General features: G+C 46.7%; 11 protein-coding genes across 11 annotated transcripts; 5 read left to right on the forward strand and 6 right to left on the reverse strand.

Annotated features, from left to right (window-relative positions):
* The first annotated feature begins 95 nt into the window (after positions 1-95).
* Positions 96-2,256, forward strand: GGS22DRAFT_172752 (putative GTP-binding protein ypt5). The gene is made up of 5 exons (XM_047962816.1): positions 96-693; positions 757-776; positions 848-874; positions 936-1,127; positions 1,186-2,256. Exons 1-5 carry the CDS (start codon positions 618-620, stop codon positions 1,534-1,536), a joined length of 666 nt encoding a protein of 221 aa, XP_047815079.1. The 5' UTR covers positions 96-617; the 3' UTR covers positions 1,537-2,256.
* Positions 2,257-2,406: 150 nt separating this feature from the next.
* On the forward strand, positions 2,407-5,012 carry GGS22DRAFT_172754 (mitochondrial inner membrane protein Mitofilin). Its single transcript, XM_047962817.1, has 3 exons — positions 2,407-2,662; positions 2,734-4,608; positions 4,676-5,012. The coding sequence occupies exons 1-3, from the start codon at positions 2,549-2,551 to the stop codon at positions 4,718-4,720; spliced, it is 2,034 nt and encodes a 677-aa protein (XP_047815080.1). The 5' UTR covers positions 2,407-2,548; the 3' UTR covers positions 4,721-5,012.
* A 171-nt stretch (positions 5,013-5,183) lies between these two features.
* GGS22DRAFT_72976 (FolC bifunctional protein) lies at positions 5,184-7,253 on the reverse strand. The gene has a single exon (XM_047967926.1). The coding sequence runs from the start codon at positions 7,057-7,059 to the stop codon at positions 5,350-5,352; it is 1,710 nt and encodes a 569-aa protein (XP_047815081.1). The 5' UTR covers positions 7,060-7,253; the 3' UTR covers positions 5,184-5,349.
* Positions 7,254-7,713: 460 nt separating this feature from the next.
* Positions 7,714-9,279, reverse strand: GGS22DRAFT_192335 (FolC bifunctional protein; the record flags this gene model as incomplete). The annotated part of the gene is made up of 2 exons (XM_047965242.1): positions 7,714-9,186; positions 9,250-9,279. The coding sequence occupies 2 exons, from the start codon at positions 9,277-9,279 to the stop codon at positions 7,714-7,716; spliced, it is 1,503 nt and encodes a 500-aa protein (XP_047815082.1).
* Positions 9,280-9,784: 505 nt separating this feature from the next.
* GGS22DRAFT_72979 (uncharacterized protein) lies at positions 9,785-11,125 on the reverse strand. The gene is made up of 3 exons (XM_047967927.1): positions 10,851-11,125; positions 10,638-10,799; positions 9,785-10,523 (listed from the first exon to the last, which is right to left on the reverse strand). Exons 1-3 carry the CDS (start codon positions 11,041-11,043, stop codon positions 10,114-10,116), a joined length of 765 nt encoding a protein of 254 aa, XP_047815083.1. The 5' UTR covers positions 11,044-11,125; the 3' UTR covers positions 9,785-10,113.
* Positions 11,126-11,368: 243 nt separating this feature from the next.
* Positions 11,369-12,559, reverse strand: GGS22DRAFT_172761 (thioredoxin-like protein). Its single transcript, XM_047962818.1, has one exon. It carries the CDS (start codon positions 12,184-12,186, stop codon positions 11,533-11,535), a length of 654 nt encoding a protein of 217 aa, XP_047815084.1. The 5' UTR covers positions 12,187-12,559; the 3' UTR covers positions 11,369-11,532.
* Positions 12,560-12,588: 29 nt separating this feature from the next.
* GGS22DRAFT_172762 (Clavaminate synthase-like protein) lies at positions 12,589-13,956 on the reverse strand. Its single transcript, XM_047962819.1, has 3 exons — positions 13,807-13,956; positions 13,603-13,755; positions 12,589-13,542 (listed from the first exon to the last, which is right to left on the reverse strand). Exons 1-3 carry the CDS (start codon positions 13,853-13,855, stop codon positions 12,665-12,667), a joined length of 1,080 nt encoding a protein of 359 aa, XP_047815085.1. The 5' UTR covers positions 13,856-13,956; the 3' UTR covers positions 12,589-12,664.
* Positions 13,957-14,442: 486 nt separating this feature from the next.
* Positions 14,443-15,396, forward strand: GGS22DRAFT_73002 (actin-crosslinking protein). The gene is made up of 2 exons (XM_047967929.1): positions 14,443-14,891; positions 14,956-15,396. Exons 1-2 carry the CDS (start codon positions 14,518-14,520, stop codon positions 15,386-15,388), a joined length of 807 nt encoding a protein of 268 aa, XP_047815086.1. The 5' UTR covers positions 14,443-14,517; the 3' UTR covers positions 15,389-15,396.
* GGS22DRAFT_72993 (WD40 repeat-like protein) lies at positions 15,396-16,805 on the reverse strand. Its single transcript, XM_047967928.1, has 5 exons — positions 16,331-16,805; positions 16,165-16,264; positions 16,039-16,105; positions 15,646-15,986; positions 15,396-15,587 (listed from the first exon to the last, which is right to left on the reverse strand). Exons 1-5 carry the CDS (start codon positions 16,635-16,637, stop codon positions 15,404-15,406), a joined length of 999 nt encoding a protein of 332 aa, XP_047815087.1. The 5' UTR covers positions 16,638-16,805; the 3' UTR covers positions 15,396-15,403.
* A 339-nt stretch (positions 16,806-17,144) lies between these two features.
* On the forward strand, positions 17,145-19,910 carry GGS22DRAFT_192341 (HCP-like protein; the record flags this gene model as incomplete). Its single annotated transcript, XM_047965243.1, has 4 exons — positions 17,145-17,172; positions 17,240-17,386; positions 17,454-19,400; positions 19,468-19,910. 4 exons carry the CDS (start codon positions 17,145-17,147, stop codon positions 19,908-19,910), a joined length of 2,565 nt encoding a protein of 854 aa, XP_047815088.1.
* A 574-nt stretch (positions 19,911-20,484) lies between these two features.
* On the forward strand, positions 20,485-21,183 carry GGS22DRAFT_192342 (uncharacterized protein; the record flags this gene model as incomplete). The annotated part of the gene is made up of 1 exon (XM_047965244.1): positions 20,485-21,183. One exon carries the CDS (start codon positions 20,485-20,487, stop codon positions 21,181-21,183), a length of 699 nt encoding a protein of 232 aa, XP_047815089.1.
* Positions 21,184-23,259: the final 2,076 nt, after the last annotated feature.

Consider the following 23,259-nt stretch of genomic DNA (forward strand, 5'->3'; position numbering starts at 1 on the left):
ATCTAAGTCACGTGCTATGTACATAGATAACAAACGAAATCGATAAAGAAACAATTACATATCTACGGTGAGCTGGCTTCCACCGACAACCCGCTGCCCACCACTCACTTCCCACTTTGTCCACTGCCCACGAAGCCTGACGTGGTGCGCTCCGCTACGGTCAAAGTCGCTAAGCCACTAAGCTAATAAGCCACTCATCATTCACCTTTACAGGCGCCTAATACCTGCTAGGTACTCAACAAGCAACAAGCTTCCTTCATTCAACTTCGTAACAATAGGCAGGCAATAATCAAATCATCAGACTTACCAAGCCTCCTCTCGTCATTCCTTGTCCATTCAACCACTCACAGCAGCAATACCACGTTTTCGGCCATTCCTGCATCTTGGGTTCACTAGAATCTGATTTCATTAGATTACTGCGTTTTTTTACGTAGTTGATCTTGTACTATTGAGAGTGACGATAATTATTCCTTGCCGATAAGACAAACCACCCCATCGAGTCTCACCACCGAACACCCCTCCGGCCGTCTCTTTTCTATTTTAATTGCCCTATCGACAACAGTCTTTACAGCGACACCTAAAATAATCATTTTAGATTTCACCACTACTAGACGACTATGGCTTCTCGAGCAGGGCCTGCAGCTAGGGGCGGTATGGGCGGCCGCTTTGCGCAGTTCAAGTTAGTGTTATTAGGTATGTACTATCCCGGAAGATTATCTCCAACCTAGGTGTCGCTATGTACTAATTCATTTGTAGGAGAGTCTGCGGTTGGAAAGGTAGTTAACCCATCAGCGAACCTGTTCCGGCACACGGGACACGACACGTCATTTGCTAACATGTGATACAGAGCTCCATAGTCCTGAGATTCGTCAAGGTACTTGAATACTACCTCACCATTTGATAGCTTCATAAAACCATCTAACATATTCATCTAGGACCAATTTGATTCATACCGAGAGTCTACCATCGGCGCTGCCTTCCTAACACAAACTATCTCCTTAGACGAAAACACTACCGTTAAGTTCGAGATCTGGGATACTGCTGGTCAAGAACGATACAAGTCTCTCGCTCCTATGTACTATCGAAATGCGAACTGCGCCGTCGTCGTCTACGATATTACCCAATCTGTATGTTACTATTAATAGAACAAAGAAATATTGTTCGGTATACTAATGTCGCGATCAGTCTTCCCTCGACAAGGCAAAGGCTTGGGTCAAGGAATTGCAAAGACAAGCGAACGAGAACATCATCATCGCCCTCGCAGGAAACAAGTTGGATTTGGTGAACGAGCAACCCGACAAGCGAGCGGTCTCCACCGCCGACGCAGAGGCGTACGCGAACGAGGCGGGATTACTATTCTTTGAGACTTCGGCAAAGACGGCAGAGAACGTGCGGGAACTATTCACCGCCATTGCGAAGAAGCTGCCGCTCGACCAGGTCAGCCCCCGACATACCCGGCCAGGACAGCGACCAGGAGGAGTGAGTTTGGCACCGGAAGGCGCAAATACACAATCAGGAGGGCCTTGCGCGTGCTAGAGGCGTTTATGGAATCTACTGAATATTGCTGGGGCCTGGTGCAATGAGGAAATAAGAATCCCTCGAATGATACTGATCCTTCTGGTACTGGGCTAGTTGCTCAATCTTATCCCCTTTTTCTCATGGCTTAGATGCGAAGCTAGGACTGTCATACTCAATGAGAAATTGAGAGGATATACGTCTGGTGATATTACGACCTTCGCACCACAACCCCCGAGAGAGACTGGACGTGTTTAGGAAGCATGAGGGCGATCGGTGTGGATGCCTGCCTGGGTGTATATTTCAAGGGAGTTTCCAGGAAGGATGGCATACGTTTTTTTAATACCTGACTTTTGTTTGTTGATCGAGTTCTCGCAGTATAGGCTTGGCCGCTTAGCCGCTAGGTGCATCACGGTCATGGGGGACTGGTGTAGAGTGGTCCACATGGGAGTGGGAAGGAATCTGGACCGAGACTGGACGTTGCCCTGCTATACAGCACGACGAGTAATGCAATAGAGAATTATCTTTTTTCTAACGACGAGGGACGAGTTTATGGGTTTTTAGGCTGTTATTGTTAGTTGTGACGTGATAGGTACTCCATATGAATGTTGACATTTATGAATATTGCGTATCGTGGTGCAAAGATCGGTTAGCTTATTGGGCGAGTTGAAAATGCATATAGGCGTATTCAGCTCTATGAGCACCAGCATTTGTATTGTAGTGTAAACTTTGAATTTGAGTATTTGATTCATATACATAATTCACGTTTAATGTTGGCCTTTACGATCATTATTACATAATACATGCATCTTGAGTTTGAAGATTGAAAATGAACGGAGTACGTACCTTTTAGGACCCACTCGGCCGGAGTGTGGTGCTAGCCGGGATTGCCCTTTGCCCAACGCAACGTGCAGCTTTTTTTAAGCTTCCCGAGGTTTTTAATTTCATAATACATAATTCACCTCATACGACCCATACTCTTATCACCGCATAGCAACGATAATCGCACTTTGAAGGCTTGTTCGATGCCCTCATGTTGCGCACATCGTTGCGATCTGTCAGGGCCGTAGGCAGCAGGCCCGTTGCTGCTGCCTCTGCCCATCAATGGCAGCCCGCGATCGCGAGATCACCCGCCGTAGTTGCAAGGGTATGAAGTCACGGACACTCATATGACATATGACATGTTGAAACACCCTAGCTAACATCAATTGCTATCAGAGATGCTATGCCAATGACAAGAAGCCTTCGATAAATGACCCAACGCCCGTAAAGCTGCCCACGTCCGAGACAACTACTGCTGCTGCAAGCGATCCTCCCGCACTCAAGACAGAATCCAAGATTGCTTCTTCCACAATCAGCTCTAAAGAAGTCCCTCATACGCCACCTCCACCTCCACCCGCTCCCAAAAAGATAGAGATCAAGGCACCTCCCCCTCCGCCGCCTGCGCCCGTCAGGAAAAAGAAGGGGTTCTTCCGCCGACTACGTAATTATCTCCTTACTTTGATATTCTTAGGCGCTTTAACCTTCGGCGGTGGTGTATGGTACTCGCGTATCAACGACAACTTCCACGACTTCTTTACCGAGTTTGTACCGTTTGGTGAGCAAGCAGTACTTTACTTCGAGGAACTTGATTACAAGAGGCGATATCCAGGAGGCTTGACTATCGGAGGCCAAAACAACAAGGACACCGGTGCCAAGGTCAAGATCTCCCCTCAAAGTGGTGCGTCATGGCGGGTAGCGGACGCCGGCGAGCCCGCGGGCAGACAATCTAGTGCGATGCGGGATATCGTTGCTAGTAAGAGTGCTGCTGCTGGCCCTGAAAAGAAGGATCCCCCCGCAGCTGAAAGCAAGAAGTCTAAAGCGAAATCTTCCCAACCACCAAAGGGTGCCTCGGAACCTGTTGCCGCTGCCACGTCTAAGGTTGTTGAAAAACAGGCTCCAGTCAAGACTGAGCCAAAGAAAGCAGCCTCAGCTTTTAAAGCACCTGAAGTTGATGAGCCTTCTCGATTCCCCCCTGCTAGTCCCATCGACCCCCTAAAGGTCAATGATGCCGATGTTCCCGTGGTACAGGACCTTGTCAAGATGCTCAACGACATCATCACCGTTGTGAATGCTGATAATGCCGATGATCGTTTCTCTTCCACTGTTGGCAAGGCTAAGATGGAACTCAACAAGGTCGGCTCCAAGATCCGAGAATTGAAGGCGCAGGTTGAAAAGGATGCTGCCTCTCAAGTTGCGGCCAAGGTCAAGGAATTCGAGGGCGCGGCTAACGAGTTAGTCTTCCGTATCGAGAAGGCGATGGAGGCACAAGAAAAGCAGTGGAGGGTAGAGTTTGACGAAGAGATGAGAAATGTCCAAGCCGCCTATGATGCCCGAATTAAGACGGAGTTGGAGCGAGAAAAGCAGATCAATGAGCAGAAAATCAACAACCTGCTCCTAGAACAAGCTGTCGATCTAAAGCGACAGTTCTTGCGTGAGGTCAAGGACCGAGTTGAGGAAGAGCGAAACGGCAGACTTGGAAGGCTGGAGCAATTAAGCTCGGCTATCAAGGAGCTGGAAAATCTCACGACGGGGTGGAACGATGTTGTTGACTTGAACCTTAAGACGCAACAACTTCACGTCGCCGTCGAGGCCGTACGCGCAAGTCTTAGCGATGCCGAGCACCCGCGACCATTTGTCCGGGAGCTTATAGCGCTAAAGGAGATTGCTCCGGACGATACGGTGGTCAATGCAGCTATTAGATCGATCAACCCGTCCGCATACCAGCGAGGTATCGCGACACCTGCCCAGCTTATCGACCGATTCCGACGTGTTGCGACCGAGGTGCGCAAGGCAAGTTTGCTTCCAGAGGATGCGGGCGTCGCATCGCACGCGTCCAGTTGGGTACTAAGCAAGGTGCTCTTCAAGAAGCAGGGTCTAGCGGTCGGCGATGATGTCGAAAGCATCCTCACCCGTACCCAGACCTACCTTGAGGAAGGCGACCTTGACGCTGCGGCTCGTGAGATGAACGGTCTTCAGGGATGGGCCAAGACGCTGAGCCGCGACTGGTTGTCCGAGGTTAGGAAGGCGTTGGAGGTGCAGCAGGCGCTGGAGGTGAGATTTTCCCTATCCCCATTTTACATATTCATTTTCGCAAATATGAACGCTAACAATAAAAAAGGTTATTTCTACTGAAGCCCGGCTGCAAAGTTTAAGAGTAGAGTAACCATTCCCCGGGACATTAAACAACATCCCGAGGAAATAGAGAAAGATCTTTTTACTTTGTCGCCCGTCCTTGTACATTTGTGTCCTCTTACCTGCCTAGTACCTACAGACCTACTTGACCCTTGTTCCTAGAAAAAAGTAGACGTGAGAAAGGGGGGATGGATGGAGATGGAGATGGAAAAATGGGGAGGGGAAAAGGGGCTGATACGATAGGCCTGTGTATAAGATAATAGCACTCGAGAATAGACGGCCGATGGGCCTACTTTTATTTCGATTTGCTTTTTGTGATGGGTTCTTGAGGATATTGATGACTTGTTTTTAGTAAAGTGAGATGATGAGGAATGTGTCTTCTGCAGAAATGTGATAATCATGGGCTTCGCCTACTAATATACCTAGCCTCAGTACGATATCAAGTATGATCCAAGTCTAGAGAAAAGGATGCACATAGCACATAAGAAAATAAGTCATGGTTAAATAAATGTATTCCGAAGCTCACTGTTGAAAGTGCAGCCGTAACCCAGAATATGGTCTCGTAACCTAGAATCTATGTCTTACTTTTCCTAAACGCCGTCCCGTCCCAATCATAATATATATCATCGTCTAGGTATTCACCCCTTAAATCCATTCCATCTACCTAAGCTCCTCATCCGGTCCCAGAGCCGTCAATAACGCGCCTACGAGATGCAAGCTCCCTGTGGCTAAAACCGCGATCTCAGCGCCATCACCCTCTATTTCGTCAATCTTATCAAATGCTTCTTGTACATTATCCACAACCACACTCTTCGTCTTGGGACACAGCTTTTGCATAGCATCTGCCGCAGCTTGTTGAACGCTCAAATCTCGCTCCGGCTCGTTCTCGGCCTTGCGCTGTGTGTCGTTCCGCGTGAAGATAGCAAGGTCGAATATCTCTGACATATTGAGAACCCTCTTGATACCCTCAAGTAGCCCACCGAGTAATTTTACGACGTCGCGTTCCTGTTGGTTGAATAGTAGAACGACCTTCGCGTTATCGGGCAAAGACTTGCGCTTCGCCGCAAACCACTTGGCCACTTCCTCCAAGCTCTCCGCCGTGTGCGCACCATCGACAAACCAGGCGATGCCGCGGCGAACCATCGTCTCGCAACGTCCTCCGAGCTTAGCCTGCCGGAGACCGTCGGAGAAGAGTTCCCCCCAAACAGCTAACCCATCCTCCCCGACCTTCGCATCCGGCTTCATTCCCAAAACTCTCAAATGCTCGCCCGCAGCCAAAACCGCCAACGCCTGGTTATATTTCTGAAAATCGCCCTCCAGGGAACCCATCCCATCCCTATCCACCCCACCCCACTCCTCAACCTCGCGATCCTCCACCTCCACCAAAACCGCCTTCTTCTCCCTCGCCCTCATCCTCAAAACCTCCATCGTCGCCTCCCCAACCCCGTCCCCCAACTTCCTCGTAAAACACTTCTTCCCCTCCCTCATAACCCCCGCCTTATTCCACGCAATCTCCGGAACCGTCTCCCCCAACATCGCCACATGATCCAGCCCCAACTGCGCCACCACCCCCGCCGTCACCGCCTGCGCAGGCAAGATATTCGTACTATCATACTCCGCGCCAATCCCACACTCAATCACCGCAGTCTTCACCCCCTCCCTCAGAAACGCGTGGAAAGCCAGGATCGTCAGAAACCGGAAATAAAACGGCTTTCCCACCGGCCCGCTTACGTCTTCTTCACTTACACTTACACCTATCCCCCCTTTCGTACCCAACCGACCGGATTCCCCGCGCGTGTGCGCGCTGAAAAAGTCCCAGACCTCGAAGAAGTAGCGCGTGAACAGCTCCCGCGAGATCGGACGTCCGTTAATCTGGATGCGCTCGCGCACGCTGCGGAGGTGGGGCGAGGTGTACGTGCCGACTTTCCCGGCGACGGGGGCCGCGGGCGGGGAGGTCAGGATGGAGGTTAGGTAGGCGCAGATGGAGCCCTTGCCTTTGGTTCCTGCGACGTGGATGTAGTGGATTTGGGCGAGCGCGGGTTGCGTGAGGTGTGCGATTTCGGCATACGCGAGCATTTCCGGGATCGCGTTTTCGTTGCTGAGGGAGATGGGGGGGTGTTGGGAGGAGGGGGCTGCGGGAGGGTTGCTGGTGAAGCGGGATGTTATGGCTTTGTTGGAGGTGAGGGAGTCCAGGTGCTGGAGGGCGGATTCGTAGGTTCGTGACATGGTGGGTGAGTTTCTGGGGACTGAGATGGTGGGTTTGGGGAAGCTGATGAATGGTCTTGTGGGTTTAAAGGTTGGTGAGGTTGGATATATGGATGGGTGAGCTGCACGTGAACTTCGGAGAGCTGTCAAACGGCAGTGAGACATGAGCTCCCGATCCCGACTTCGGCAACGAGGTTGTGTATCCTGACTGGTGTCTTATGATTGGATGGCTCGTACAATTCCCGATCCTACATAGATGACTTCGTTTTGAGAGATTTCGGAGTCTTGGTTAGATTTATGTCAGATAGATACTCCGAAGAAATGAGAGTGTAGATATGTACCGTACCGGCAAAACGTGGAAAAGATTACGGTTATTGAACTGAAAAAGGATTCACTTGTTAATAGTCGTCTAGTTGGGGGCGAATAGTTTTGAACAAACGATAATTTAGTTTCACCTTTCAACAACCGTTTTTTGGCCGCAAATAACCGTTTTCAAAACTAGTGTCTGGCAGCGTTGATTCGCAACTCAGCTTATCTAACCCCTATCTTAATTCTTTCCCTAACCCTAACCCCGACTTTCTTGATCGCCTCTATTCCTTTTTATTTTATACCAGAAACTATACGGACGTATTTAGAGACTTGTAGTATGAAAAAGATAAAAAATCATTCCTATTGTGTGTACGGGTTGAGCCGCCGTAGATCCTGACCTATCTAACCAGGGTATTCTAATTCGTTGAATGCAAAGCCGTCCCTTCCCATTTCCCATTTCCCATTTTATAATTATGACATATCCATGTAGAAAATCTAGACCATTACTGGTTATAAGGAATCTGCACCCTCTAGTATACCTAAAGCACCTCCCACCAGATGCAAGCTACCTGTGATGAAAGCCTGGACTGTCTCCCCTTCGCTTAAAGATGTCTTGCTGAGGTCCCTAACGTGGTTTATTGCCTCTTCGATTGTTGGTATAACAACGACCTTTGCTGATGGGTCTAGAGAAGACCATTTCTCTGCGAAGGAATGCTGTGCGGTGAGAGCCTTGATGGCTACAGGATCGTATTGGTGGTTTACAAAGTCTCGCTTGTAACCCGTGGCGGCATACGTCACATTCGAACAGAACACAACATGCTCGAAGACTCCTTGTCCTTGGGCTTTGAGTGTCGATAACATGCCCTCAAGGAAGTTGACAGCCTCGTCCCGCCCCTGTTGATTGAAAATCAAGACTTTCGGGCCCGTCTTATTCGCACATTCGCCCGCAAACCATCTCGTTGCCATTTTCAGGCTATCGACAGTATGCGCGCCGTCAACATGCCATATCACGGATTCCTCGACCTTAACCTCACACCTCCCTCTCCACACAACCTGCTCGATCCCATCGACGAACTCTTTACTTAACACAGACGGATCCGGTGTAAAGCTATGGTCGATTTTCTTCAATGCCGCCTCGGCGAGAGCTATCCCCAAGCTAGCGTTCTTCTTCTGGAAAAGGGCATCCGGTCGAACATTGACACCCTTTAATCTCGGATCGACATCGAGGACCTTCAGAACCATCCCCTTCTCTTTAGCTCTATCCTGCAGGACCTGCGCAGCTCCAGGCACCTGCTCAATCGTGAAAGCGGCGCTTCCCTTTTTCATAATCCCAGCCTTATGCCAAGCAATCTTCTCCACCGTTTCCCCGAGCGCAAAAACGTGGTCTATACCGAGTGTGCTGATACCAGAAGCGACGGGGTGTTCCACGATATTCGTAGCGTCGAACTCGCCGCCAATCCCGGTCTCATATACAGCGACATCAATGCCCTCTTGAAGAAACAAATGATAGCTCATCAGCGTCAGATACCGCGAATATACCGGTCTCGAAGGCATCGGGATACCCAATCTCGGGTCCAGGATCTTTGGGCCCTCGCTCGTCTCCGCTTCTCCCAGCTTATCCCAAACCTCGAAGAAGTAGCGCGCGAACGCATCCTCGCTGACCGAGGCGCCGTTAATCTTCATCCGTTCCCGGACGGCGATTAAGTGCGGACTAGTGAACAATCCGATCTTGCGGGGCGCGCCGTGCGATTTTTGGTACTGCGAGAGTATCGATGCGGCGAAAGCGCAGGTGCTGCCCTTGCCCTTTGTCCCCGCGACGTGTACGATGTTCAGCCGATCGAGGTCGGAGAGCGCGTAGCCGATGCGCTGCAGGTAGACCTGCATTTCAGCAATCGAGGTAGCATCGGGTCGAATACCAGCCTTCCGGCGGGCCTCGACGATGGCGTACGGGGTCTGCAGGGAGTTAAGGGCGTCGATGGCGTCCTGAGGGAATTCAAGTCAGCTTCCTTCGTCACGCGGGAGAGGGCTCGGAGATAGATGACGCACATTGTACGTTCTGGGACTTTGCGACGCCATTGTGCGCCAGAAGATGGGGTGAGCGGGTTTGGTTACGTGGATACGGGATGAATAGAGACCGACGCGTCGGAATACATGATGCATTACCCAGAAAGCTATACGTATGTCATCGTCTCATCTGGTAATAAATGTATTTCTAGGGCTGCGTTCCGGGTCCGTATCCGGTGAAACAGAGACGGCGAAAATAAAAAAGAGGGTCAGCTGCGATATCGCCGATGAGCTTTCCCCAATTCTGCCCCTCATTTTTGTTCTCCAATTTGCAGCTGTTGGCACTTGTGGACACTTGGTTGCTATTGCTTAATGAATCTATCTCCCTTGTTGTGGGACTTAACAGTAACTTAAATATAGCTAAGTTTTAGAGTAGCTTTAAAGTAGTTTAATGTTGTTTTCTTTGATATATAGGTGCTGCTATAGCTATTAAACTAACTACAACGACTCAATTGGTTGATACCGAAGGGTCAACGACGTTGTTGTTAACAAGCCACTCGTGACATGACGCCTGCTTCCCAGATGCTCGGCGTGACCTCACAGCGAAGTTTCAGACGGGTATCCATACTAATCTTGGAAACCAGTATATATTTTAATAAAATTACCTGGTCTAAATCCCACTCCATTACTGGTAAAGAGCCTCCCAGAGCCTCTTTAGCGAACTAGTTGTAGCTGATCTATTTAGAACTTGACTGCTCTCTAAATTGTAGATATCCCCGCATCAAGATATCAGATAGAATACCTAGTAAAGGCTCATTGATAGCTTTGGTCTTGCGCCTGGCTTGGTAACCCCTATTCATACCTAGCCAACCCAAATCGTCTCCCGATCCTTCTTATCCCACCCCTTCACTCATTCGACTCCGGCTTCGGCTTCCTACCGAGCCTACTCACCAAGAGATCCCACGCCCATCCATGGTCCCCAACTACATTTGCCGCCGCCGGCGCGTGGAATGTATTCGTTCCCTCCATGACCCCGCCTGGTTCGCGTTCCAGATTTGAATCCCAGGGGTGGCGTAAGCGGGATTCTTCCCGTAGGAGATATAACTTCGATAGAGGTATGGAGTTAACGCGCTTCCCAGCGAACATATGGTCGTGGGTAATGATGTCGAGGGTAGTAGAGGGAGGGAGATTATTGATGTAGTGACGCAGGTGGTTAGACGACAGGCGGGCAGACTGAGGTAGGCTGAGGTTGATACGATGGACGACTGGGCTGGAGAGCCACTGGCCTAAGAGCATCAATGGACCGAAGATAACCACTAGAATAGGGGTTGATTGGTCAGTCAGTGAGTTGGAAGAGTTCGAGATGGGATGGAATAGCATGGAATAAAAGGGGGAGGGTATTCTAAGTAAAGATGAGAGAAAGCTCTTACTATTACGAAATATTAAACTTCCAGAGAATTGTGGTACATCCCCTTCTAGACTCCACGGTATTAAGATACTGGTGGCACATAAATCTCCTAAGAGTCTGACTATTAATGCGGCTGCGCACTTGGTCTCGCTTGCTTGGTATATACATAATTCATCGGGGTAAGCTATTAATATATTAGTGATCAAATTACTCGAATTTAGAGCGATGAACTAACATAATGTTCGAGGTGGTGACGTGCTAGGGGTTGGCCTAGATGTAGCTTTTTTAGATGCGGTTGCTTTGAATCTTAAGCCTGGGAATCGGAGATCTTGGTTTGGGGATAGTTGGCGAAGTGCTATGATTCCGAGGGTACGAAACCGATATTCTGGCAGGGTTCTTTGAGTCTGTAAGATCCGGAGGGTTCGCATTGTTGAGACGATGAGATTCAATATATTGTGAATGAGTTGCAAGAGTTGAGATTGAAAATTGACAGCTGCCGCCGGATTGGTCCGACCGGCTTTTATCTCCAACTTGGAAGTCACGGAATAAATAGAACTTGAAGTTATATGTGAGGGGGAATATACATGTGCATACATAGTAGTAGCTTCCAAGCTTCATACAGGCCAAGAGCATGGATGGATGTTACATTGTACCTACCAACAATGTTCCCCAAGCCCTGGCAAGGACAACCGTCAAGGAGGTACAGTATCCTCGAGAGTTGGAGCAACATCTACTTCCTATGCCTACTAGGTAGTAACTGCAAACCATCAATCTATACATACAATTAGTCTCGATTGAGCATAAGAGGATCTATATCTTTTATATGTAATCTCATTAATTCATAGGTCGTGTTTCTAAGCTGTCGATACGATCGTACCATCAATGACATCACCGCAACCAGGTACTAGTAAACAGATTCAAACAACGCTTTTCGTCAACCACTCCTGCCACTGCTCCTTCGTCCACGACGAGCTAATATCATTCGCAACAATGCCATCGAAAATCACCGTCGGGCTAACATGCACGCCCACCAGCCTCCCGAACCGGATCTGCAGCTTCAGGTCATTCGTGATCTTGTTCCCGAAGTTCGCGTGTCCGCCCTCAGGCACCTTGTCCGCAATAACCAACAACTCGTAAACCTGAGCCTCGTCCACACCAACGGTGGAGGCTAGCTTGGCCAGCCGCTTGTAAGTGCCGTTCCGCGGCTCGTTCACGACGGCTTCGTCGAAGTACTCGAGCTGGGCCTTGAACAGCGCGTCGCTGAAGTCCCAGTACTTCTCAGGCGCGACCCGCTGCACGGCGAGCGCGGCCTCGTGCACGAGCGTCGACGACGGGTGCCATGGCTGCACTTGCTGGCGGAGGATAATCTCTAGGTTGGATGCCCATTTCGGGTTCGACTTGATCAAGGGAACGACGCTGTGGTAGAAGGTGGCGAATTGCTTCGCGGAGAACGGACACACGTAGTCGAGGAATAACTCGAGAGTGTGTACGGCTGGAGGGGGACCGCCGGCGGTGCTGGTGGGTGGGGCGAAGAGGAGGCGTTGACCGGCGAATTTGGGGTTGAGGGCCATTTTCAATCTTGTGGTTGTGAATTTGTGGTGAGTATGTCTTGGTAATAAGAAATTGTGAGAAGTTGAAATGGGAGTGGAAGTGGAAGTGGAAGGTGAAGGTGAATATGAAGTTGAGATTGAAGCTGGAACTGTAGCTCTAGTTGGGGTTAAGAGGGGTCAAATTATAGAAGGTTTGCTGCAAACAAAGCGGGAGAAACTCCGAGGAAGCTGCATTAGGTTCGGAGACCGATGGTGTAATACACCTTCAAGATGGGGAGCTTAGCTATCACGCACTTGCTTATTATAATTTACGTAGGAATATCGAATGAGATATCGAGCAAGACCAATTGCCTAATTATTAATCTAACCCCGAAGAGCCGATGGCGTCAACGTGCTGTACCGCATCCGCGCATACTAATGCAGGGCCAAATATGCTGTGAATGAACTAAGTTGTCTAGGTATGCGCAAATCTTCCGCTTTAATTTGGAATAAACGTTATCTAGACTGTATTCTTTGCTATGATACCCCTGGCAAACTCCCCGAAAGTGATATGCTGGTCTAGATCAACCTCATCTTCTAGATTCGGCTGCGTAAAGACCGCTAGCGTGTTGCGAGCTACACCTTTCGCATACGCTCCTCTAACCGAATGTTCTACGGCCTTGAACTTCCCTCCGGTAATTCGTTCTAGTGTCTCGCCAGTCTGGAAGGCGATGCAGTCCCTAGGTATCTTGACCTGGACCGGCACCCCCTTTCTATCTTTAATCCAAAGTCCCGCTTGCGGGTCCGGCGATCCGGGCAACTCTTCTAGCGTCGGTAGCAACTCCGGCACCTTTTCGCCGAAATCCGGCACCTTAGCGTCTGTCTTGAGTTCGTCGACAAACATGGCTGATGTTAGTCCAGTCAAACAACCATGATCTTTATGTACCGCACACCAATTATCCTCTGCTTGGCCTTTCGCCATCACTTCCTCGGGCATCGGATAATAGTGAAGGAGCCTAGCTTTTGTCGTGGACGACGATTTGACAACCGTTTCTAAGTAAGCTGAAGGGTAACCCGGGATTTCCTTCTCGGCAAATCGGTCGCAAGCTCGTGCGACTAGCACCGCTGTGTCAATTATAAGACTGCACATCCTCTCCATCGTCGGCCTGAACCCTGGTAACATCTCTTTTGGCGGCCATGAGTTCGGCGCTAGGTACTCTGGAAACTTATCTAAAGGAAACTTTTCCGTAGGTTCGGCCGATTCCAAAGTTGGATCTATGTAGAATGCACAGTTGGCGTAGAAGGATCCTTTATATTCGTCTGCGCTTCCATCTTTGAGTTTCTCCTTCCCCTTGGACCACCCTACGAGGTACTTCGCTGCTTCATTCGTGAACTTCTCTGGGGTTCATTAGAGATTTTCCGGGACATAGAAGTTACCGTCTATGAACTATGACATACCAAAGTCTGCTTCTGATAAGTTCCCCATGTACGAGGCGTAAGACAAAAGTTGATGTCTTAATTGTGCAAACTCTGCGGGCACATCTTTGACAACGAGGATACCAAGTGAGTCTGGACCGAATGCCTCTTGTAGTGTCTCAAAAGAGATGTTCCCTAGATTGTAAGAAGTTGAGATTATCACTTAGTCGGCGTTATAACACTTACCACTCTTCAAATCGGCCAATGATACTACGACTGGTTGCGCTGTCGCCATGATCGATCGTCATACAAGTTTCAAGGAATAATAAGTGAGTTACGATAATGAGTTTGAGGGAGTACATATATTGGGCTACAGAGAAATAAACTGCTGATATGATATCGAGAATGAAAGCTTCGCCCTAAGGATATCGTCGGGGTTAAACTAACAGAGGCAGGTGCCAACCCCAAATCGGCGCTCTCCGCATTGTGGTAGGCACTTCCTGCGATTATGGCGTCTGTTTAACTTCAGGCTTATTATACTTCAATGATACTAGTTACATGTCGAGACTTTCATACCTAGTATGATTTGAAGGTTTTAGTTAGGTAGTTTACTAAACTGAAAAATCTATCTATCTAGGCAGATATCAATTTATAAGTGAAGTAATCATTCAGACTTCCTTTCATCAATCTATATTCCATGAGGCTAGAAGCAGAATAGGATCCATTTTCTAGGGGAGCTCTAGGGCTGTTTCTGGAAGATGTTAGTGGGGCAACCCTAAATAATTTAGCGTCGGGAGCGTCGCTAGCGCGTTTTGTTATCGACCTCAGCTATGGGGTTTGATCAAAGCTTCATTCTAACAATAACAACTTCCAAGCTTGTTACGTTGTTACATTTGCGAAGCAACACTCGTATCGAATAACGCCTCTGCCACCAGGTCACGATCTAAGTGACTCAATATGGTCAAACCATTAAGCTTTAAAGGCGACAAGAAGCATAAGAAGAGAAAGCGTGTTGAAGCAGATCCTTCTGCTGAAAATGCAGGTCCTAGCGGAGCAGTGGTGGCTACGACAGCAGACAATGTAGAGAATGACGATACTTGGGTTTCGGCTGATGTAGTAGGCGATATTCAAGGCCCAATTCTCTTCGTACTTCCGACAGAACCCCCGACATGTTTAGCTTGCGATGCCAATGGGAAGATTTTCACTGACCCTATCGTGAACATTATCGATGCGAACCCTGCCAGTGCCGAGCCGCATGATGTCCGTCAGGTATGGATTGCGAACAAGATTCACGGTACGGAATTTTTCAGGTTCAAGGGTCGCTATGGAAAGTATGTATTCATTGCATTCTTCATCTACATTTCTATGTCTGAGTCTAACTTGCCTTCTATCTAGGTACCTGAGCTGCGACCAGTACGGTATCTTAAGTGCGACATCTGAAGCTATCTCCAGTTTCGAGACATGGACGGTGATTGCGACAGCTGACACACCGGGCACGTTCCAGATTCAGACACAAAGGGATACATTTTTGACGACCAAGGAGTCATCCAAGGCAAATAGTACACCTGAAGTCCGTGGAGATGCTACAGAGATCAGCTTTGATACAACACTAAGGATTCGCATGCAAGCTCGGTTCAAGCCTCGAATCAAGGCAACGAAAGAAGAGAAAGCGAAAGAGAAGATCAGCCGAAAGGAACTAGAGGAGGCTGTAGGTAGGCGGCTTGAAGAGGATGAAGTCCGAAATCTAAAGAGGGCGAGAAGGGAAGGCGACTACCACGAACAGTTGCTAGACTTGAAGACTAAAAACAAGCACGACAAATACGGTTGAAGGACGCGGATATAATTATGGAATCCATGCTTTAATGTACCCATCCTCGCCAGCACTAAACATCATCTGCGCATTATCGTAGAAGCAGAAGCTTCGGACAATCTCTGACGAATGGGCTCCTGGTAGGCTCACGCTGTTTTCTCGATCTAAGTTCCAGCCTTCGCCTTTTGTTAAATGGATCATCTCAAATGTTTCCCGACTACATGGCTCAAGGTTAATACGAATGCAATGTCAGTTCCAGACTAGGATTAACTCACTCATGGGTACCTGCACCTATTACGGCTCCGGCACCATTCGATTTCGCGAATATGTTGGCGATGTACTGGCAGCCTAGGACCTCTCTCATATCTCCGAAATTAGTTGTCGCAGCTCCATTCTCATGACTTTCGGCCACATTGTAGAGGGCAAGCTTTTCATCGTGAGAGAGAGCAAACACCTCGGTGTCGTTTAGAAATGCTGCATGGTGGATGGAGGCATCATGGTTAAAAGTCTGGATCACAACCTCGTCCTCATCAGTGATTCTCGTATCACAGATGTTTACAAGGCCATCTGTCGATCCCGATAGGAGAATGTTGTGGTCGCTAGGGTGGAAATTTAACTACGAAGTATTAGCCTACGATGACTTACTCTCGGCGGCACTCAATACAAACCTCTGTCACATCGTCACTATGGACCTCCTTATAGTGAAGCTTTGGAGTGGGCGTTGACCGGACATCCCTAGATTCTTAGGTGTAAGTGTATTGTGATAAATATGGCCCTTATGATGATTTACTTACCATACTAATATAGATGCTTGGTGGTCCTGCAGTTCTGTCCCGGCTACGACTGAGAAACCTGCACTAGAGCATGCCAGAGATAAGACTGGGACTTGATTATCTATATTATATCTTAGTAGTATGCTCATAATATACATAACGTACCACCAGTCTTCCACAAACGAACCTGTCAACTTGGCCACCTCGGCCTGTCGCGCATCTGCCCTCAGATCCCACATCGATACGCTTCCATTCTCGCCTGTTGTACATACAATTTTATCATCCACGTCGAAGGCTTTGGCGCAAGTAATGTTACCATGTCTTGTAACAAGATCGACTAATGGCCCTACGTTTAGATTTGTAGGGTCGAATAGAGATAGCTTTTGGTCGGAAGAAATTGTTCCTGGACCTGTTGTGAATGGAATGATATCAAGAACGTATACTTCCGAGCGCAGGGGGATCTTATATCCGCCAAATAAAGTGAGAGAATACATAATGTTTCCTCTTACCTTCGGTTGCAGGTATAAGTGATGGTAAGTTACTTGTGACTTCGGATCTGAAATATTTACTAAGGTCTTCCGTGATGTCTTTATATAAGAAATATTGTATGTGAGGCTGATTAACTTGAAATATTCTTGATCAAGTGCAAAGCTCTTGCTCGCTGTTGAAGTTTGATGAAATTCTTAGTGGGGTGCATGTAAAGCTTGAGAGAGACAATCCCGGATGCCCCACATAAAGTGGCGTGTAATAAACCAATCAAAAGCAAGCCGCTCTTTCATCCAGGGCTGAGGTCGCGTTTGTTTAAGACGATCTGGACAGCTTGTAAGTTCCAACTTAGGCCTTTCTTTTAATATATCACACGATAGATGAGGAACGATAACCTCCTTCCCCAACCACTTTCCCTTTCTTCCCTTTCTCTGTACATAAATACTGACCTCTTCTGGAGATCATGAAATTATTACAGTATTCACAATTTTGTTCCTAACGGACTTTTTTACACAATGAGGCGATTTCTCGTCTCGGCGCTTCGTATGTTTCGCATGACAAATCCCACACAATTCGAAGCTCGACTCAAGCTAATCCTCGTTCCCAACAGTGCTCTTGCAGACTGTCGCATCTGTATCCGCTGCGGAGCAGCAGGTTTTGGAAGTTAGTAAAGAGGATATAACAACTACGAGTTTAAATCCAGCAACCGAGACCGACATTGTCCAAAGCACACAACAATGGGCTCCCTACCAAAATGGTAAGCCTCTATAGCCGTGCAACCGGTAGGCGAATTATATACAGGATACATTTCTAACATGACGTAGGATGGGAGCTTGTCCACGAAGCGACGGCCGAATTTCGAAAGATTAAAACGCCGTTGCATAGAAAGACGAAGAAGCAAGGCGGTGTCCTCGGCGCACTCTTCCAATATGTCGCAAAAGCTTTACCGAGCCTACGAGCCAGCGCTCCTCCACAGGAACAACATGCGACGCCCGTCATCAGCGGCCCTCTCCTCGAGGGTGTTAAGCTACTTCAACAGTCAGCCGACCAGAACAATACCGATGCGATCTACCTCTTGGCGCAATTCAATTTCTTCGGAAACTACTCACACCCAAGAAATTTCAAGACTGCGTTCGATCACTACTACCGACTAGCATCGTATGGAAACAGCTCTGCGCAGCATATGGTGGGATTGATCTATGCGACAGGACTAGGAGATGCGGTGGAACGGGATCAAGCAAAAGCTCTTCTATATCACACCTTTGCCGCCGACGCAGGACACACGAGATCGGAAATGACTATTGCGGCCCGCCATTTCAATGGCATCGGCGTACCCAAGAGTTGTGAGACGGCTTCTAAATACTACAAGAGGGTGGCTGATAAGGCTATGGCCTGGTTTCGATCGGGGCCGCCTGGAGGAATGGCTCTCGCACCAGAGGCGTACCGACTTTCTGATGAGGTTGGTGGAGTCTACGGCGAGGGCGCTAGCGTTGTCAGTTCTGGTATCAACGCTTTGAAGGCGAGTCCGAACTCGGATGCTTATGCCGCCATCGATGATGTAATCGAATATCTCGACCTGATGTCCCAAAAAGGGGATTTCAAGGCTTCGTTTAATTTGGGAAGGCTCTACTATGAAGGACAGCGTGGCCTGGACCGTAACGTTGACCTTGCTCGACGATATTTCGCCGCTGTAACAACAATGTATTGGCGCCAAAAGGATGGTCGCACTGTCGATCAGCCAAAACCCCAGTTGGAGAAGTACGCTAGTAAGGCTGCTGGTTACATTGGGCGAATGTGGCTACGTGGGGAGGGTGTCAGACAGGACTTTAAGGCAGCCCGAGGTTGGTTTGAGCGCGGAATCAAGCATGGAGATGCTCAGTCCCAATGGGGTCTAGGAATTATGAATCTTCATGGATTAGGTCTACCGAAGAATGTCTCGAGGGCTACTGAATTATTCAAGGCTTCGGCAGACCAGGACTTCAGCCTTTCCCACGTCGCACTCGGAGCTCTTCATCTAGATCAAGGTACATCTGATGATTTGAAGATCGCCAACTCATATTTCGAGGCCGCTGCCCGATGGGCTAATATCGAGGCGCAGTATTATCTAGCCGAGATGATTCACCACGGAGTTGGACGAGATAAAACTTGTGGCATGGCTATGGCTTACTACAAGAACGTCGCCGAAAGGGCCGAGCCGTTGGTGTCATCTTGGACGGAGGCTAATCAAGCATATGAAGATGGTGATTATGAATTGGCCTTCCTCGACTATCTCATGGCTGCAGAGCAAGGATATGAGAAGGCACAAAACAATGTTGCTTTCATGCTAGATCCCACCCAGTCGCGACTCCCTCTACCGCCTTGGGTCAGACGCCAACCGCCGAAGCCTACATTACTCCAAAACTCGGCTTTAGCGTTGATATACTGGACCAGGTCTGCCATACAATCAAACATTGATTCGCTTGTGAAAATGGGCGACTATTATTTATCCGGAATCGGTACCGAAGTCGCATTTGACAAGGCAGCCCAATGTTATACGGGAGCTTCCGAATATTTCCAGAGCGCACAAGCTCTCTACAATCTTGGTTGGATGCATGAGAACGGAGTCGGTCTGACCCAAGACTTCCACCTCGCCAAGAGATATTACGACCAAGCCCTCGAGACTAACGAGGAGGCTTATCTCCCAGTCACTCTGAGCCTCCTAAAGCTGCGAGCCCGTTCTGCTTGGAACACCTTCACGCACGGTCGGATTAATTCGATTCAAGACGAACCATGTAAGTTATTCATGTCCAGTATTTCCTTCCACCTATCTACTTACCTATATGCTAACGCGCTTAATAGCACCTAAGAAGGATTGGTCGCTTAGCGAGTGGATAGCCAACTTCCTCCAAGAAGATGATTTGTACTATGACGACGACTATTTCTACGACGATGGTACGATCACGGGAAGCGATGGCGAAGCCCTGGGTGATGAATATGATGAAGTAGACGGCGTGATCGAGAGTATAATAATCCTAGGCCTCGTCGGCGCTATAATATTCCTGATGTATTACCGTGCAAGGAGACAACAAGCCCACCGACAAGCCGAGGAAAATGCAGCAAGACAAGCTCAACTGCAGCAACAACAACTCGGCGGTGGTGTAGCCGCGGTGCCACAACAACAACAACAACAGCAGCAGCAGCAGCAGCAGCAACCGTTGCCGCAAGGGCAAGGCGGATTGTTCCCGCAACCCGGCGGTCCGGAGTTTGGACAATGGGCTGCAGGTGGTGTTGTGGGGCATTGAAAAGGAATTAATGACTAGAGGCGTACGCCTAGTAGGAACGAATGAATAGAACAATTGTAACTTTGTATTAATGCTCATCTCGTTGATATCCTTTGGATTATGATCTTACGTAAAAAGGTAAAAGGGGTAAGTTATATATATGTGGCGTCACTAGAGACCTGTAGTGGCTGAATTACAGCGCCTGCAAGCATTGCCCCGTGCCCCTAATCGCTGCACCCCCCCTCAATGACAATTACATAATCCAAACGGCTTCGCATATAACATTGCTAATTCGTACAACTCTACAAACGCAACATTATTGATGTTGATCGAGAGAGTTTGATTTATATTTCCTCTTGTCGGTCACGTTTGTTGCCACGTCAACGGAGCTAAGTGACGCCGTCGAAGCACGGACTAGCATATGCCACTTCTTAGCTAGGCGCTCCTTGACTCAGGTGGTTTACCACTAAAACATTGGCAAACGCGAACAAAGAATTGGAATTCGCAGACTCGCCTCATCTATTTATAACCGCCTATACATCTGCGTAAATAAATTAATATAAAAAAGCAAAATTTGTCGGGTAATTATATAAAAATGGTTAAGATCCCCCCTAAGAAGCGCATAGCTTCACACTCACAGGAGCCGTATCCCGCTCCTGTCCGCAACCGCGGCAAGCGGGAGGAAGGCGAGGGAAGAATAATCAACCTCGCGTCTATCCCGAAATACGGGGAGGCGAGAACACACACCAACACCGCCGCGCCCTTGGGTCGTCGGAGACCGACTCCCATGGAGTATCTCGAGCAGATCTACTCAGGGGTAATATTCGACGCAGTCATGAAGCCGACTCGACAGCCTCGGGTTATCCCAGGTATACCAGCCGTCTTCGTAGTCGGCTTCACGAAAAATACCTGGAGAGCCAAGACCCCCGAGACCGGCATCGTGGGCACGTACAGCACCGCCGAAGCGGCGAATATCCAGGTCATGACGTTCTTCAACGGCGAGTTCCCCGCCCTGACGCGCCGGATGCGCGAGGCGAGTGGGGAGAAGTACGTTATGAAGACCCCGCGGTTGGACGGTGATGGGTTGGCGTATTGGGTCGATATGGATAATTGTCTCCAGCTTTTCGGACGCGATGGCTCGGGTCGGTACGCGGTTTATGCGTGTAGGCAGGAGGTTAAGGGGGATGGGTTTGATGGCCCGTATTTGAAGTCTGGGGACCCGAGGGAGAGGTTGACGGCGGAGGAGGAGGGGTTGCAGGCGCATCTTGCTAATCGGTTTCATCGCGCTGTGTGATGGGTGATTGGGGGGTGGAGGTGTGGTGGTTTTGGGAATAGGGGTAGAGGGGTTCGCTTTCTTTGAGTTGGGGGTGAATGATGGGGGGATTTGCGGGTTCGGGTCCTTCTTTTATGGGTGCATATAGATGGAGTGGTTGAAATCACGCTTGCAGGCGACTGCTAAGCTGCGTTAGGGTGTATCATCAATATTCCTACCGCGGCAATTATGAGATCCAGAACGGTCAGCGGCTTTTTCACGTTGATTTCAGGTTTATTCGGATGTATTATGATGGAAATTTAATATTAGTGGCGTTATTATCGCAAAGAGTACCTATACTTGGGTTCATCCCTTTTACCCCTATTCAAATATTGAAGATATTCCCGTTGTCCATGTACACAGTCTCATAACCAATGTGAACCAGTGTTTTAGACCAATCGAGCCAGTTGTCCTGACCTTTGACTGCCTTCTCATTCCACTCAGGATCATCATGAAGCTCTTTAAGAACATCCAGGCTGGGCAACCAGTACTCGAGGACGAGGTCGGCTTCGCTAATCACCCATGACAGCTCCACCTTGTCCAGGTCAGCTCGGAATGCGGCACACTTCTCTGGAAGTCTGGTATGCTAGATTTGTGATGGTGTGTTAGCCAACTAGTTTAGGGTATAATGTAGTTGTATTGAATGGGAATGCTTATGTGATAAGGGCTAATATAAGGGCTTGGAATAGTATTCTGAAATCAATGTAATAATTCTTTAAGGTCTTAAGGTCTGTAATTTTTTTTTTCTTTTTTCGAAAGGGAATCTACGTTTTTATTTAATAATAATTTATTTAATAAGCGTTGGAGTTATATTAGGTTTTAAACGCCCGAGAATTTCGTGTTAACTTTAATATATAACTTTTTTATATATTAACATATTTTTTTAATTAGTTATGTTTTTAATAATATAATATATAATTATTTAATAATATTTATTTTAATATTAATAATATTTAATATTAATCCTCGTGTAATATTTTTAATATATAATTTTTTTATGTATTAATATGTTTTTTTAATTAATTATATTTTTAATAATATAATATATAATTATTTAATAATATTTATTTTAATATTAATAATATTTAATATTAATTTTCGTGTAATATTAATTTTTCTTTTTTTAATATTCGTTTTTAAATAATTTTATATAACCGGAACTTAAGGGTTTCGAGGTTTTTCGAAGTTTTATTAATGAAATTATAAAATAATAACTTTAATTTTTTCGTTAAATATATATTCGTAAAGTTTTTAAGTTTAATATTTTTTAGCCGGCTAATTTTTTTATTTAATTAAATATTTTACTTTTTTTTAAGTTTTTAAGGAGTTTATAATTTTATTTACTTAATAATTTTTTGTTTTAATTAAGGTTATTTTTTATAAAATTTAATTAAAGTTAAGGGTTATTTAATTATTAACGCGGTAAAGTTTAATAAACGAAATATAAAATAAGTTATAAATTTTTTAACTTTTAAATAAGGTTAATTTAATAACGATAAAGGAAATTATTTTTTAAATTATAAAAAGTTTTAATATTTTTTTATTTAGTTTTTTAACCGGTCGTTTAGTTTTAATATTCCGTGTATTTAATATTATTAGTTATTATTTTTTATAAACGGGCGTATTTTTTCGACGTTTATTAGTTTATTTTTTTATTTTTTACCGGTTTTTTTTAAAATATTATTACGTTTTTTAATATATTTATATTATTTAATATACGTAAAGTCGATTAAATAAGTTACGAAGGGTATCGAAAAGAAAGTTATAAACGGTAAAGTAATAATTATAATTAATATAAAAAAGTATAAAATATATAAATAAAAAAGTTATATTATTATAAACGAATTTAACGATAAGTAAAAAGTTTTTTTAATTAATTATTTCGTAATTAACGAACGTTTAAAAGTAAATTTTAAAAGTTTAATTAAGTTATTTAATTTAATTATTAATTTAAAAATAAAACGTAATATTTATACGTAACTTAATATTTATTAATTTAAGGAAATTTTTTTAAATATAAGTTATAAATTTAAAGTTTTAATTAAAAATGATATTAAA

Source organism: Annulohypoxylon maeteangense, assembly GCF_022496945.1.
Source record: "Annulohypoxylon maeteangense strain CBS 123835 unplaced genomic scaffold GGS22scaffold_20, whole genome shotgun sequence".
NCBI lineage: Eukaryota > Fungi > Ascomycota > Sordariomycetes > Xylariales > Hypoxylaceae > Annulohypoxylon > Annulohypoxylon maeteangense.

Excerpts from the sequence above, each read along its gene's own strand:
- GGS22DRAFT_172752 (XM_047962816.1), top strand. The coding sequence starts at position 618 with ATGGCTTCTCGAGCAGGGCCTGCAGCTAGGGGCGGTATGGGCGGCCGC. Across the intron at positions 777-847 it reads GAGAGTCTGCGGTTGGAAAG|AGCTCCATAGTCCTGAGATT; the intron begins GTAGTTAACCCA and ends CATGTGATACAG. Across the intron at positions 875-935 it reads TAGTCCTGAGATTCGTCAAG|GACCAATTTGATTCATACCG; the intron begins GTACTTGAATAC and ends ATATTCATCTAG.
- GGS22DRAFT_172754 (XM_047962817.1), top strand. The coding sequence starts at position 2,549 with ATGTTGCGCACATCGTTGCGATCTGTCAGGGCCGTAGGCAGCAGGCCC. Across the intron at positions 2,663-2,733 it reads CACCCGCCGTAGTTGCAAGG|AGATGCTATGCCAATGACAA; the intron begins GTATGAAGTCAC and ends AATTGCTATCAG. Across the intron at positions 4,609-4,675 it reads AGGTGCAGCAGGCGCTGGAG|GTTATTTCTACTGAAGCCCG; the intron begins GTGAGATTTTCC and ends ACAATAAAAAAG.
- GGS22DRAFT_72976 (XM_047967926.1), bottom strand. The coding sequence starts at position 7,059 with ATGTCTCACTGCCGTTTGACAGCTCTCCGAAGTTCACGTGCAGCTCAC.
- GGS22DRAFT_72979 (XM_047967927.1), bottom strand. The coding sequence starts at position 11,043 with ATGCGAACCCTCCGGATCTTACAGACTCAAAGAACCCTGCCAGAATAT. Across the intron at positions 10,800-10,850 it reads GTCACCACCTCGAACATTAT|CTTACCCCGATGAATTATGT; the intron begins GTTAGTTCATCG and ends ATATATTAATAG. Across the intron at positions 10,524-10,637 it reads AAGTTTAATATTTCGTAATA|TGGTTATCTTCGGTCCATTG; the intron begins GTAAGAGCTTTC and ends CCCCTATTCTAG.
- GGS22DRAFT_172761 (XM_047962818.1), bottom strand. The coding sequence starts at position 12,186 with ATGGCCCTCAACCCCAAATTCGCCGGTCAACGCCTCCTCTTCGCCCCA.
- GGS22DRAFT_172762 (XM_047962819.1), bottom strand. The coding sequence starts at position 13,855 with ATGGCGACAGCGCAACCAGTCGTAGTATCATTGGCCGATTTGAAGAGT. Across the intron at positions 13,756-13,806 it reads ATTGGCCGATTTGAAGAGTG|GGAACATCTCTTTTGAGACA; the intron begins GTAAGTGTTATA and ends CTTACAATCTAG. Across the intron at positions 13,543-13,602 it reads CTTATCAGAAGCAGACTTTG|AGAAGTTCACGAATGAAGCA; the intron begins GTATGTCATAGT and ends AATGAACCCCAG.
- GGS22DRAFT_73002 (XM_047967929.1), top strand. The coding sequence starts at position 14,518 with ATGGTCAAACCATTAAGCTTTAAAGGCGACAAGAAGCATAAGAAGAGA. Across the intron at positions 14,892-14,955 it reads TTCAAGGGTCGCTATGGAAA|GTACCTGAGCTGCGACCAGT; the intron begins GTATGTATTCAT and ends CCTTCTATCTAG.
- GGS22DRAFT_72993 (XM_047967928.1), bottom strand. The coding sequence starts at position 16,637 with ATGTATTCTCTCACTTTATTTGGCGGATATAAGATCCCCCTGCGCTCG. Across the intron at positions 16,265-16,330 it reads CGAGGTGGCCAAGTTGACAG|ATAATCAAGTCCCAGTCTTA; the intron begins GTTCGTTTGTGG and ends GATATAATATAG. Across the intron at positions 15,987-16,038 it reads ATAGTGACGATGTGACAGAG|TTAAATTTCCACCCTAGCGA; the intron begins GTTTGTATTGAG and ends AATACTTCGTAG.